Genomic DNA, 12,988 nt, shown 5'->3' with positions numbered 1-12,988 from the left:
AAGAACAATAATAAATTATTTTAAAAAAACGTTTTTCAAAACGTCTTAACTTTAAAGTCAAATATCTTGGCACAGATCTATTACAAAAAAATTTAGAAATTTGTAGGATCAAATTTAGAAATTTGTGTCATTTTTCGTTTAATCTGCATGTTTATGAAAAATTGCCCTTTTTTTATATACATATAGAAAAGAGAACTGATAAAGAAACTTTTACGACCTTAAAATAAGATATTAACGGAATATTGGCAATTTCCGAGCTATCTATTAATGGATTCCTCTCAGAGAATCGTATCATTAATCAGTTTTTCAAACCCTTAACTTGAAATATTAATTGCTTCTTTATATCAATTATTGATAACTAGATTCTTGCCAAAATAATTCATCAAAAACAATGATGAAATTAAACAAAATATACGTAAGACTACGTAACGTCATGTAATATATGCAGAGATTCTCAAACTTCTTATTCAACAAGTTTCGCAACATGCACAAAACCAAGATATGATGTAAAATATACAGGAAATTATAGACGACATGCAAAATAATCTTATGTCAGATATAGTTCAACATATAGACTTGTGTATATTTAGACATAAAATCATTCCTTTTTTTTATCCCTTAACATCTATTAATCTCTCCAATTAATCTTTTTTCGTACCTAATCACATGTTAATACGTTCTGTCTGTTAATATTATTTTCTTTTTTATGGCTTATTCACTTCTGTATTCATCACTACCGAGCCCTCAGACTTCCTTCTTACATTCATACAGCGCGAGATATACACATGTGTCAAATAATCATCGTTCTCATGGATTGTCGTTACTCACATTCTTCCTTCGTGATGACCATTTTCTCTATGAACATTCGGTTCTATCGATTATTGTTTACACCAAAATCTGTAATTTCCGTCTGGACTTGAACGATCGACTTAACAAGAAGGCGATCGTCTTAGAAAAGAATCGAAGAACGACAAGTGAACAGTGAATACGTGCTGATTCTAATGACTTCGTAACAGAGGGAACTGCTCCGTTGGTTTGGAAACCTCGATGATGGTCTTCGGAAACCTGGCACTAGACCAACGAGAGGCTGGCTGGACGTTATATTTAGTAGCGTCCGAGAACGACGGGTCCGATGGACGGGTAGGGGTGCCGCCGATTCGAAATCGCATTCATGTCGGACTAGTTATTGTATCTTGAATTGCGATGCTTTACGGAACGCCCAACAAGTGAGTGAATATTGTTACATGCTTTCCAATTTAAAATGTTAAAATGTTTGACTTTTTTTTTAATATTCTTTTTTTTTTAATATTCAAAATCTTTCTCAAATATTATAAGTTAACGGACAATATCTAATATAATATTTCAATATACATATATACGTAGATACTTTGAAAAGTTTGATAAAAAAATAAGTAAAACGCATTTTTAAAAAATCAGTTTTACTTTTCAACATAGTCACTTTTTAGAAATGCACATTTTGTATGTGAATGAACTTTATCCAACTCGACTAAACAAACTTTTAATTTCGCATAATGACGAAAAATAGTTGCTCAAAATATATTTCATAGTCCAAGTAATTCTGCAACAATTTCTTTCTCGTGTATACAGACTCCATTTTGTACTAGACTGTCGAGCCGGCTGAGGCACAGGAAAAATTTGAAACACTGCCAGATGAAATTGATTGAATACTTGGCTTTTGAAGTTTATCAGTTTTTGGTGATACTGCATGTAATATCAAATCAAGATGCAATTGACTATTAAATGTAAATTAACTATATATCCACATCCTGTTCAGTAAGACCTGCTTTGCAGAAACTGCTTTGAGAAATAGGATCCTTTAGCTGCACAATGCGACATACAGATTTCAAAATAATTGTAGATTCAATCTTTCCTCCCCTGATTCAATTCGATAATTAAGCGCATCAATCCTCAGTAATATTTTGCATAAATAGTTCATTTTAGATTTTCATCCAATTTCTCCTCAAAATTAATTTTCTATTAGTATATAGTGTATTTAACAGTGCTGATAATAACAAAAATATAAATATCATTATTTAAGATTTAACATTTAAGAAACTTGCAATTGCCTGTAACTTTATCATAGAGCAATATCCAGTTTGTTTACATCCCGATTAACCACAGATTGTAATGAATGATTTATTGCGTTAGGATATTAGTTCATCGAATCACAAAATTTGTTGCACTTTTTTCTCTCTTCAGCGCCTATGGATATGTTCCAAAATTCATTACTAGCGCTAAAAATCTACGTTACGTGTATAGTCTATATATTTGTCTCATTTTAAGTGCAAAAATTTATGGAAATTTCAAGCAATACGAACAAATCTATAGATGCAACCAGTACAACTCACTGAACGCCTAAATAATCAAGTGTGATTGGTTCTTGCTTTTAAATGCAAGCAATCACATTCAGCCGTTTTACTTTATTTAAGCCTCTCATTAATTTCATTGTTAGTGTACGAGTGTTACCAGAAGACATGGTAGTCTCAATGCTAAGATACATAAAAAATAAATTTCTTATTTTTTCTTCGGTTTTAGATATTTATTTCTATAAGAAAAAACTGAAAAAAATAAGTTTTTTTATAGAAAAAATGGAAAAGAAGTGTCTAAAAAAATGAGAAAAGCGAATCGCTCTCATGCTTGTGATATGAGGTATGTACATATATATTTTATGTAATGCATTTACTGAATTTAATATGATAAATCTAATCCGTGTATTCTGTGCTTTGGATATAAATCCCGTCCGCTATAAATGTCAAACAGGTAGCTCGAGGTAGGATATCAAGCTGAACAAAGCATAGAGCAGAGCACATACATTTTTATCCTCCATTCTTTATCCCTATACATTTATGTATTACCAAATAATCATTAAACTTTTTGCTTTTCTTATAGTAATTATTTTATGTGAGTTATGATACATGGCGATGAAACACTATTTACGACATTGACGAATCGATTCAATTGACAACAGTTTTATTAATATTAACAGTAAAAAAATCATAATACCAATAAATAACATAAAAACATACATAATAGACTAATTGTGTGTAAATTACTCCCACTCCTTCTATTCTTCTGTAACGTATCTTCGCGCAGCGTAATATCAGAGTAACTCTATTATACGAATTCTATTTTCATTTATTTGTGATCATATAAAATATTGAAAAAATATTATAATGATACTTTTTCGAACATTTAATTTGAAATTGATGTGATAATTAATGGACGATAAGTAAATGTATGATTGTTTTAAATGTAAATGTGTGCCTCTTTTCGTATTGAACGAAATTGAATAAAGAGAAATGTATTAACGCGTTCTCATTCATCAGCTGAAAAACGAATATTGAAAACGAACAATTCATTCAAATTGTGCATACGTTGTCGTTCATCAGCGGAAAATCAAGGATTGGAAACGAGCAAGTATTGGAATCTCTTCAAAAATATTCACACGCATACTTGTGTATATTAGTCATCCTTCGCCATATACTGCGTGTGTTTGAGAGTGCAAGAAATGGGCAAGAAGGGGCTAAAATGATCAATATGAGGTGTAAAAACGGTTAAAAATTTTTATAAGAAATAAGTTGAGCGACTTAGCACTTTTACCGTTGTGAATATGTGGCGTTACACTAAGCAAACATGTCGCCTGTCACGAAACATAAGCTGTGTATTGACCTTACTTCGTATTTATTAAACATGTGAGTTGTTTCTTTGTTAATACTATAAATGTCATTTTCTTTAAATAATCTTACAGGCACAAGAGACTGAAACTTAAACCTATTAACAAAGTTTTCGAGCATTTTTTATAAATAAAATTTAATCTAACTCACATCTAACCGCTATCTCAGAATTTAATGCAATTTTGTAACAATAAGTTGTTTTACATGAAATTTATGGAATTAATTTGATTTAATAGAATATTGTTATTACGCTATATATATATATATATATATATAGCGTAATAACAATATTCTATTAAATTATACAATATTTTTTTCGTGTATATATATACCATATATATATATATACACGAAAAAAATTCTTAAGGATCATTTAACATAATTTCGATATTATGAATCGCTCTTGAAATCAATTTTAGATTATTGGATATTTTAAATATAAACTGTAATACGTGCTGGAGGTAAACATCTATAACTAATCAATCTATTGTACATTATTATCCTACAAACGCAAAAAAAAATACTTCTGTTTTCTTACCTTTTGGATTCAGTCTTTCAGGATTAAACCATGCGTCTGTAAATAATACAAATAGAATATTAGTGTCGTATTTCACTCTAACGTAGGTCTGTCTAATTTGAGCTCCGGAACTAAAACACAAAGCCATTGAAAAAAAATCGCAAAAAAATCAATACGGTAAGATTTCGGAGACTGTAAAAAATATGAGTAAGATTTTATGAACTTTAAAGCGTTGATAAGCGTCGTTCAGACACGTTTCATGAAACCTTACATTGAATTTTTTTTGCGTTTTGGCTCCGAAGCTTAAATTGAACAGGCCTACTCTAACATATAAAATGCAAATTGCTACAGATTAAGTTTCAGATTTTTAATAACTGGAGATGTTTAGTTGCAAAATCTTAAGTAATAGAATTGGAACTTTTTGTAATACATAAAGCCTTCTTAATCAAATAAATTTTAAACCATTTCCAATTATTTTATTTTACAATATTAAATACAATATTTTTCAAGACCGTAATAATGTGTCAATTTAATTTGTGATATTACTGTTCTAGTTTTGTTAGGACTGCGTTTTAAGACTAAAAATTAAATTCGACGCGCAATTTGTAAGATTGGATATGTTATAGTATATAAATTCATACAAGATTATTTAAGCACTAAAGATCCAACAATTGATCATTTAGAATTTTTATTTCTGATTTATTTTATTCCCTTTAAGTAAGCATTTATTTATTAATCAACGTTTACAGAAGATATTCTTATCAATAATCATTATTTTTCTTTTACTTCATTTGATCAAAAAATAAATTTTAATGGAATTTTATACTCAATCAATATAATCTTAAAAAAAAAATAGGCATGTGAAGTTTGAAAGAGATTTTGATGAAGTGCAAAAATATGTAAGACAAGAATCATTTACATGCACTTGAAGCTATACAAACATTATAAATCAATTCTGTTAATAGAAGCTCTCAGAATAGAATCGTAGAAAGAAAATGATACTAATCATAAAAATGTATTCAACACAATGTCAATGAATGCAACGAAGATTGTATTTCTTTCTTCACATTCTATCATTTCTAATATTCAAGAGGATGCAAATTATTATTTGTAAAAATTGATTATTAATTTCTCTATGAAAGAGATATCGTTCATTGCAAAAAAAAACAAATAAAATTCATTACACGAAATAGACAATTAAAGAATTAAGAAATGTAAAAGATCATAATTTATCCCAGACGCGACATGTTCTTCTTTGAGCTTATTTTTCAGGTTACGCTTCTATTAATAATTATATAATAAATCGATACGGATAAGAGATTGTTACCCTATAGTAAAATAATTGCCTCGCTCTAAAGGCTATCAAAACATTGTAAAGTGATTCGAAAAAGAATAAATTTTATTATTAATTTGTCAAATATTAAATATTTCGCTTTTTAAATATTTCGTTAATAATAAAAAATGTGTTTTTTAATAATCTATTGCCATTTATGAAAACTTACTACATTATATCAAAAGTCTATAGATTTGCTAATATTAGACATGAGCTACGAGTTACTCATTCAACGAGTCATCACAATTCTTTACTTGAAACCATTCTCGTTATTTTACTCCATAGACAAAAGATGGACGAAGTAAGTACACAACACAGAAAAAGATCAAAGAATCAATATCCTTTCATCGTTTATGTATACGTTTTTCCTTCATATTGTAAGATTAGTATTATGCAGCTTAAAAACATGTGATTTAAATATGAGTTCTTTAAAAAATTCCTTTTGTTATTCATGTCATCTATAAATACTAATAAATTTACAGCAAATTTTACAGTGTAGAAAATGTATATTTAAAAAAATATATTTAAAAGTATCGCCAAATATATTATATTTATAGCCTGTAAAGCAACACAGAAAAAAAGATTTTCTCTGCCGCAGCTAATCTTGATTTGTTATAATATATTTGCTGCCGTAATTATAAATTAATAAACTACAGAAATGGTTTGCTATTGCTGTTATAAAATAGATATCAACATTAATATAAAACATTAGCTATGATACCTATATTTTATTTATAGCTATCCATATTTGACACCTGCCATTTAGTGTGCCTGTATGTTACCACATACAGTTTTTAGCTACTTTCTTTTTTCCGTAAATGTGATATGATATCAAATAAAAAAAATTAATTAAGTAATTCTGCAGCACTAAACCTTAATCAACAGCAGCATTAGAAGAGTGCTCTATTATTACATCGAATATTAATGTAGTAAGATGGCAGATAATGAATCGTGCGTTAGATGAAAATGCGCAAGATGTATAGTGCTCAATAATGAAACGTCAACATGATTTCCTTCAATGTCACATATGTCCAAGACTTTATATATGGCGTGGGAAATAATCTCAAAACTACACGCCAGTAAATTATAAGCACGCGCACAAATCCCGGAGAAACAAGCTTCGGCAATCGATCGTATGTGCACTGCGCAATATGACTCCTGATGCCTTGAAACCGCAACACGTTATAAGTATTTTTACTTTTGACTTTGGAATCAAATGAATCATTTTTCCACGAGTGATAAAAAAATCGACAAAGCTAAGCTTTACAGTATAAACTTGGAAAGGAAACTATGTAGACACCACTAGTAAACGTCGTCTTTGTAATATACTATATCTATTCTAATGTATTACATATGCATACATGGATATGCACAGCATTTGCGTATCATTAACCTTGTACAGCGCGTTATCTAGTATTTCAGTACAGTTATCGCTATTTGCAAAATTATCTTTTATTTTCTTGTTAATTTTTCCTTAAATTATTAAACGCTCACGAGTATGTACAAATAATTTTTTACAAAAAATCCTGTCTTAATAAAATAATTATATTAATTAGAAATAGTATTAAAATACAAAACAAGAGAGTTAAGTTCGATAATATAATAAAAAAGATGAGATTCTTTGTAAAAAAAAATGATATATTTATAATAATATTTCTTTAAAGAATATATCAAGTTATTAATAAGTATTTTCTTTGCGAAGGTACAGAGATAGGATACAAGAATAGATAGACTAACTGAATAAAATTATCATCTTCCCGTCATGTTAATCCAATAAAAGTAACGATAATTTAGTTATGCAATTTACTCTTAATAATCAGTTGTCATTGTTATAGTCTAAAGCTGATGGGATGACTTTGGCATAAAGTTCGAAAGTCGATTGTATGCATCACGTCGTCACGATTGGATCTCGTGGCGTTATGTAATTCAAGGTCACGATGATAATTATTTCAAATTACAAGAAATCATAACGCGTACCGTGCTGGCGTACTGCGAAATCAGAATGTCACCCACTCGTCGGACAAAGGTGAATTATAAAATTACAGTGAATTATATCGATATACAGTGAATAATAATAATAATAATATGAATCATAAGGTAAGTAATCTCGATATTTTATAAAAAATTTTTTATAAAATATAAAACTTCTGATATTCGTGAAAAAATTAATAAGCATAGTGATGTAAATGCACGACACGTCATATTTAAAAGTCTTACAAATATTTATAATTTATAATTTATTAAAATGTAATACAACATTTATTTCGGAAGAAAAGATTCAATTAAGTCAATGATAATCTAAGCTCCAGATGCATTTTCCTATTTTAAATCATTACAACTCAAGTCCTGATTAAAATGTTTAGATAGTGAGTGGTCTTTAGGGATAACAAAAATTGCTTCTACGGAATTCTAATCGGTGATAAGATAGGATGTCTAGGAAAAAGATAAAAATTGAAGGTAAAGGTAAGAAAACTAAAAAAAGTGATCTCAGCTTTTTAACTGACAAATATTCAACTAATAAAAAAAATAAAGTTCCTCCTTGTTATTCAAAATAAAATGTTCACGATTGCTTTTTTGTTTAAAACAATGATTAGCATCATCTCTAAAGCCTGTTTTATATTGAATCTACCTGCTGTGATTCATAAATCGAAATCAAATCGATATCGGTTGATTTTTCAGACTGTTTGATTTGATATCAACTACATTTTCTATTGATCTTTGAAGAATATTTTATTAACGCTGCATTGAAAAGATCGATGTTTTGTCAACGCTGCATCCATAAAATGTCGATCTTCTTTCGAAAATTAATAGAAAATCTAGTAAATATCAAACAATCCTAAAAATCAATCGACTGGACTCAAATGGACTTGTGAACCCGCATGCTCACTTTAGGTTGAATTCATGAGGTTCGTTTTTACCGGAGTTTAGATGGAGTAAGAAAATTCTTATAAGCCTATTTCTTCAAGCTGTAAGTCATAAGAAACTGGCCAATCACAGTTGAACATGAAAAAAATAATCGACTATGATTGATTAATTTCTTACGGCTTACAGCTTGCGACCTTATTGAAGAACAGGCTTGTAAGAATTTTCTTACGGGTACTCCATCTACGGTACGAACGAACTTCATGGGTTCAACTTAAAATGAACAGGTATGACAATATAAATGTGAATGTGATAAAGATTTTGCATAAATGTTATTTGCAGGTAGTCGACCAATCGATAACCTAGTTTCGATTGAAGATTCTCCGATATCAGGCAGGTAGCATCTGCGCAGGGCGAAACTCGGGTCACCGACATGAAAGCGCCGAAGGATTAAAATTACCTGCTATCCAAGTTCGTTTACTTCTCGCTGAGAAGTCACCGCAAAAGCTATGAAAAAGCTTGCTAAGTTTATCCCAAATCGCTCGGGGATAGACAGAATATAATAAGAAAAGGATACGTGTACATATAGTTCCTACGAGTTACTTATTTAACAGGTGGAGCTCCGAATTTATCGAGTACCCCGAAGAGAAGTAACCTAGGTAAAACACGGAGTCATAATTTAGATTAAACAAAATGATATCACAGGCAGTCATTATGATGTCATTTGATACTTAAAAATTGACTCATAAGTTGACGAATGAAGTGATGATAATGTCCTCATGATATTCTTATGATTTCTATGTTCTATTTGGGAAAGAAGAAAAGAAACGAAAAAAAGAATCATCTTTTCGGAGAGGTAGAGTCTTCTATAAGGTAGAGTATCGAAAGAATCTTACGGGGATTCAGAATGTTCCAGAAACACGGATTGCTGTTGGTCATCGATGCGGAGTTGGCGTCGGCGCCGGATCGCTTGCAAACCTCATTGCCTTCGTCAACGTTCTTAGTGATCGCGGGATACGTCGCTGCGTCCAAATCCGCCATTCTTACGCACACTTGATCAACGTCCTTGCGCGACGCGCACTTCCCTCACTGTTTGTATTTGTCGATCGCTACCGTCCACCAGTACGAAATGTTCTTTCCTGCGTGTCAGCGCGCCTGGCGAACGTTCGTAGAAATAATGGCGTATCTTGTCGCGCGCGCGCGTACTGAATGACGCACTTCAACGACGACGACGACGACGAAGACGAAAATGACAATGAAGATGACGATGATGACGAGGACGTGGCCTTTATGGTTCTTGGAAATGAGAGTGAATTCGCGCGGGAAGAAGTTTCCGACTTGTCAATTCACACGACTGCCGGTGTTTCAAAAGAGAAGAACTGTGGAGAACACGTAGCTCATGCACAGTGAGATGAGGACTGAGGCCTGTTATCGACCCACCCGGACTCTGGAGGTCTTTCGAGCCCTCTCTCCGCCGAACCCTCCTCTTCCCACCCCATCCCCACCCCCGCCCTCCAGGAGCATCGCCATATTGCCTCTATATTACTTGAAACCTAGCTCGTACTTACAATTACAATAGCTGATGAGGAACTGCGTGATACATCGATCGTAATTGAAAAATCAACTATGATACTTATTACATGATCTTCAGGAATTTTTTTTAAAGAAATGAGTTAATTTATTAATTTATTACAAAACTTCCTTAGACTTTATTATGTTGAATGTATGTATTTAAAAATATTTTTTCGTGTCCATATATAACATATAAAAAAAGATATGCAGCGGCATTAAAAAGATTAATATATTGTAAATTACATACTATTACTGAAATTAAAATACATGGGAAAAATCGGAAATTATTCAAAACGACAATGTTTCGAAAAAAATATTGATTTTTCACTCACAAATTTAATTCGTTTCTTTATATAATAAAATAGAATAATTATAAATAAAATTCCATAGTCCAGTAATAACGTAACTCTTACAATTTAATAATTTCTTCGGCTTTTTTGTTTTAGGATTACTATAAAATGAATCATGTCAACGCGACACTTTTAATACGTCTTGCAAATTTTTTTTATACAATATGATACACATATGGACACGAAAAATATTTTTTAATATCTATCTTGTACGTAAATGGAGTAAGAAAATTTTATATAATAATTTATTTTTTCTTAATATTCAATTAATTTTTTAGTCTTCCAAATGAGAATATATATATATATATATATATATATATATATATATACATATACACACACACACACACACCCTCTTAATTAAATCACTTCTTAAAATCTGTTTTAACAAATCTTTAAAGTCTGTTTTACCAACTGAATGCGATTATTATTCAGGACACTATTTTTCTAATTGCCTTCATCAGATTTAAAAATTCTTTTCCACATATAAAATAAAGTATAAACAATAACACAGTCCAAACCGGATGACTTTATGCTGGAAAAAAATTTTTTAAAAATTTAAATCTGTTTTATCCGTTCTTATTAATCCAAAATAGCTACGTCTAGAGCTACCTAGCGGCTCTCTAATAAGAGTTTGGACATGGACTGCAGTTTTAACAAAATCGGCGAGAGAGAAGAACATTTATTATAACTATTTCGCAACTAGGATACGTTGTGTTACATTGTAATGTAAAGTATTACGATTTTATTACAATTTATTAAAATTTCATGAAAATTTCATTATAATTCATTAATATGTATTTTAAGATTTCATTACACAATTCATTAAGATTTTATTAATAATTCAATACAACATATTGTTATATTTAGTATGAATATAATTTAGATAAAAGGCTGTAAGAGTCAAATGCTAGTTAATAGAGCGCAGGAAGCTTTCTTGTGATTTTATTCTTTCACATATATATTAAGATACCTTACAATGCGGACGTTTCGGCTCCAATTCGGGTCAACTTCAACTCAGAATTATACAACCTTTAATTGATTCCTAACAGACATTCTTCACACTCCAATTAATCGTGGCAATTACCGTTCTCTCATGAAATATTTTCCAATGTTCATCAGCGTAAACTGATTAAGAAATTAAATTGAACGGTTAAACAATACCTATTATTTAAGATATTTATTTAAGACACAGATTGCATTTACCAACGACCCTTTATTACCCTAGAGTGTGAAAAAGATAAAAAACAATAAATCAAATGTAACAATAAAGTAATAAACGATATAATAAAACACATATTGAAAGTACAATACGAATCAATAATTAAAATCAAGTAAAATCTCATTTCGGCTATTTTCTTTGTCGGGTGCAAAAAATGTATTGATTAGTCCGATGATTTCTGGTCAAATAGTTAGCAGTTCAAAATGTCAAACAGTATAATTACATAAACAGGTCCGATGTTAATATATAAAGAGACATAAATGTGTGATTAAAAGCACAACGCAAAAGCATGTGTCGCATTAGAATGATGTTAAAATTTACTTAGAAATGCTTCATATACCTGATACAAAAATTCTGTATCAAATTATAAATTTAAGGCTTCTGAATAGTTATCATAGCTATATTGAATCGTAACAGAAGAATCGTAATCAGAAGCGAGAAAAATGACACGTTAATTTTTGTTACGTGCTATTTGTAAAATAAAGACAATTTGGATGAAACAAAATGATGAGATAATTTTAAAACAATTGTAAAAATGGACGAAAGCTATCCTTATCTACCCTGACAGTAAATAATTATAAAACGTGATAAAAGGTACATGAAGTGCTTTTATTCAATTTACGCATACGTAGTCTATTTACACTTTTACATTCCTTTTATCGCTTTTTATGATTCCATTTGATTTAAATATTTCTATAAATAAAATTTCTGCTATAATAAATTCTACTACTAACGCATCTAATACCGATTTATTCAGAATTTTTGAATACGACAAAAAATACTCAAATGTTATGGAATAGACAATCAAATATCGTAACATGTTGATACACAAGTTACGTTTGAAGCTATCTATAATCACAATACATATTCAACGTTAACTTTATTATATGTTCACGACTTATTGTCGTCATTGATGAATGAAAAAAACTCAATTTCATGACGGTCATGATCTTGACATTCGATTAAAGCACGTCGTATGTAATGCGACGAATTATGATCGTTTCTTTGCGATGAGACATATATCTGTTATTGCTTGTATTCAACCTCTCAGCTACAAATAAATGTTTCTTTCAATTATTAATAGACAAAAAATAAATTGCTTATTAACTTTGATTGTACAATGAAAATGTAACTACATACGCAAGTATATATGCGTGTGCAACGCGATTTAAAAAAATTCATAATATAAAATTAAATAATATAATTTTAAAATTTATATTTAAAAAGTTCACGAGAATTTTTTAAAAATTACAAAAATAGAAATAGTAATTTTGGCGAAAGAGTATCTCGACAAGAGATTACAAAATGTAAATGACATAATTTAAAGAAGTCATGCGTCGAATGATAAATATGACTACATTGAAGATAAAAAGGGACACATGGTGGGGTTGAGAAAAAAATGTTTCTCATATCATGGTGGGGTTAAAAATATGTTTC

At 30.1% G+C, this 12,988-nt stretch overlaps 1 protein-coding gene across 4 annotated transcripts in view; it reads right to left on the bottom strand.

Moving 5' to 3' along the window:
- Nucleotides 1-12,988, bottom strand: part of Rtnl1 (reticulon) — a 32,152-nt gene that overhangs the window by 12,786 nt on the left and 6,378 nt on the right. For 2 of the 4 annotated variants that reach the window (XM_087416098.1, XM_011058314.2), the window contains one exon: nucleotides 4,234-4,269. In XM_087416098.1, the coding sequence (XP_087272224.1) occupies nucleotides 4,234-4,269 (36 nt within the window). Of the gene's footprint in view, nucleotides 1-828; nucleotides 1,263-4,233; nucleotides 4,270-9,303; nucleotides 9,449-12,988 lie in introns of those variants that run through there. The other 2 variants (XM_087416099.1, XM_087416101.1) reach the window with 2 other exon arrangements.

The sequence above is a fragment of the Acromyrmex echinatior genome, chromosome 19, assembly GCF_024713525.1.
Source record: "Acromyrmex echinatior isolate Ae372 chromosome 19, ASM2471352v2, whole genome shotgun sequence".
Classification (NCBI taxonomy): Eukaryota; Metazoa; Arthropoda; class Insecta; order Hymenoptera; family Formicidae; genus Acromyrmex; species Acromyrmex echinatior.
The sequence above is the reverse complement of the archived record's forward strand: the minus strand, read 5'-3'. Positions and strand labels throughout refer to the sequence as shown.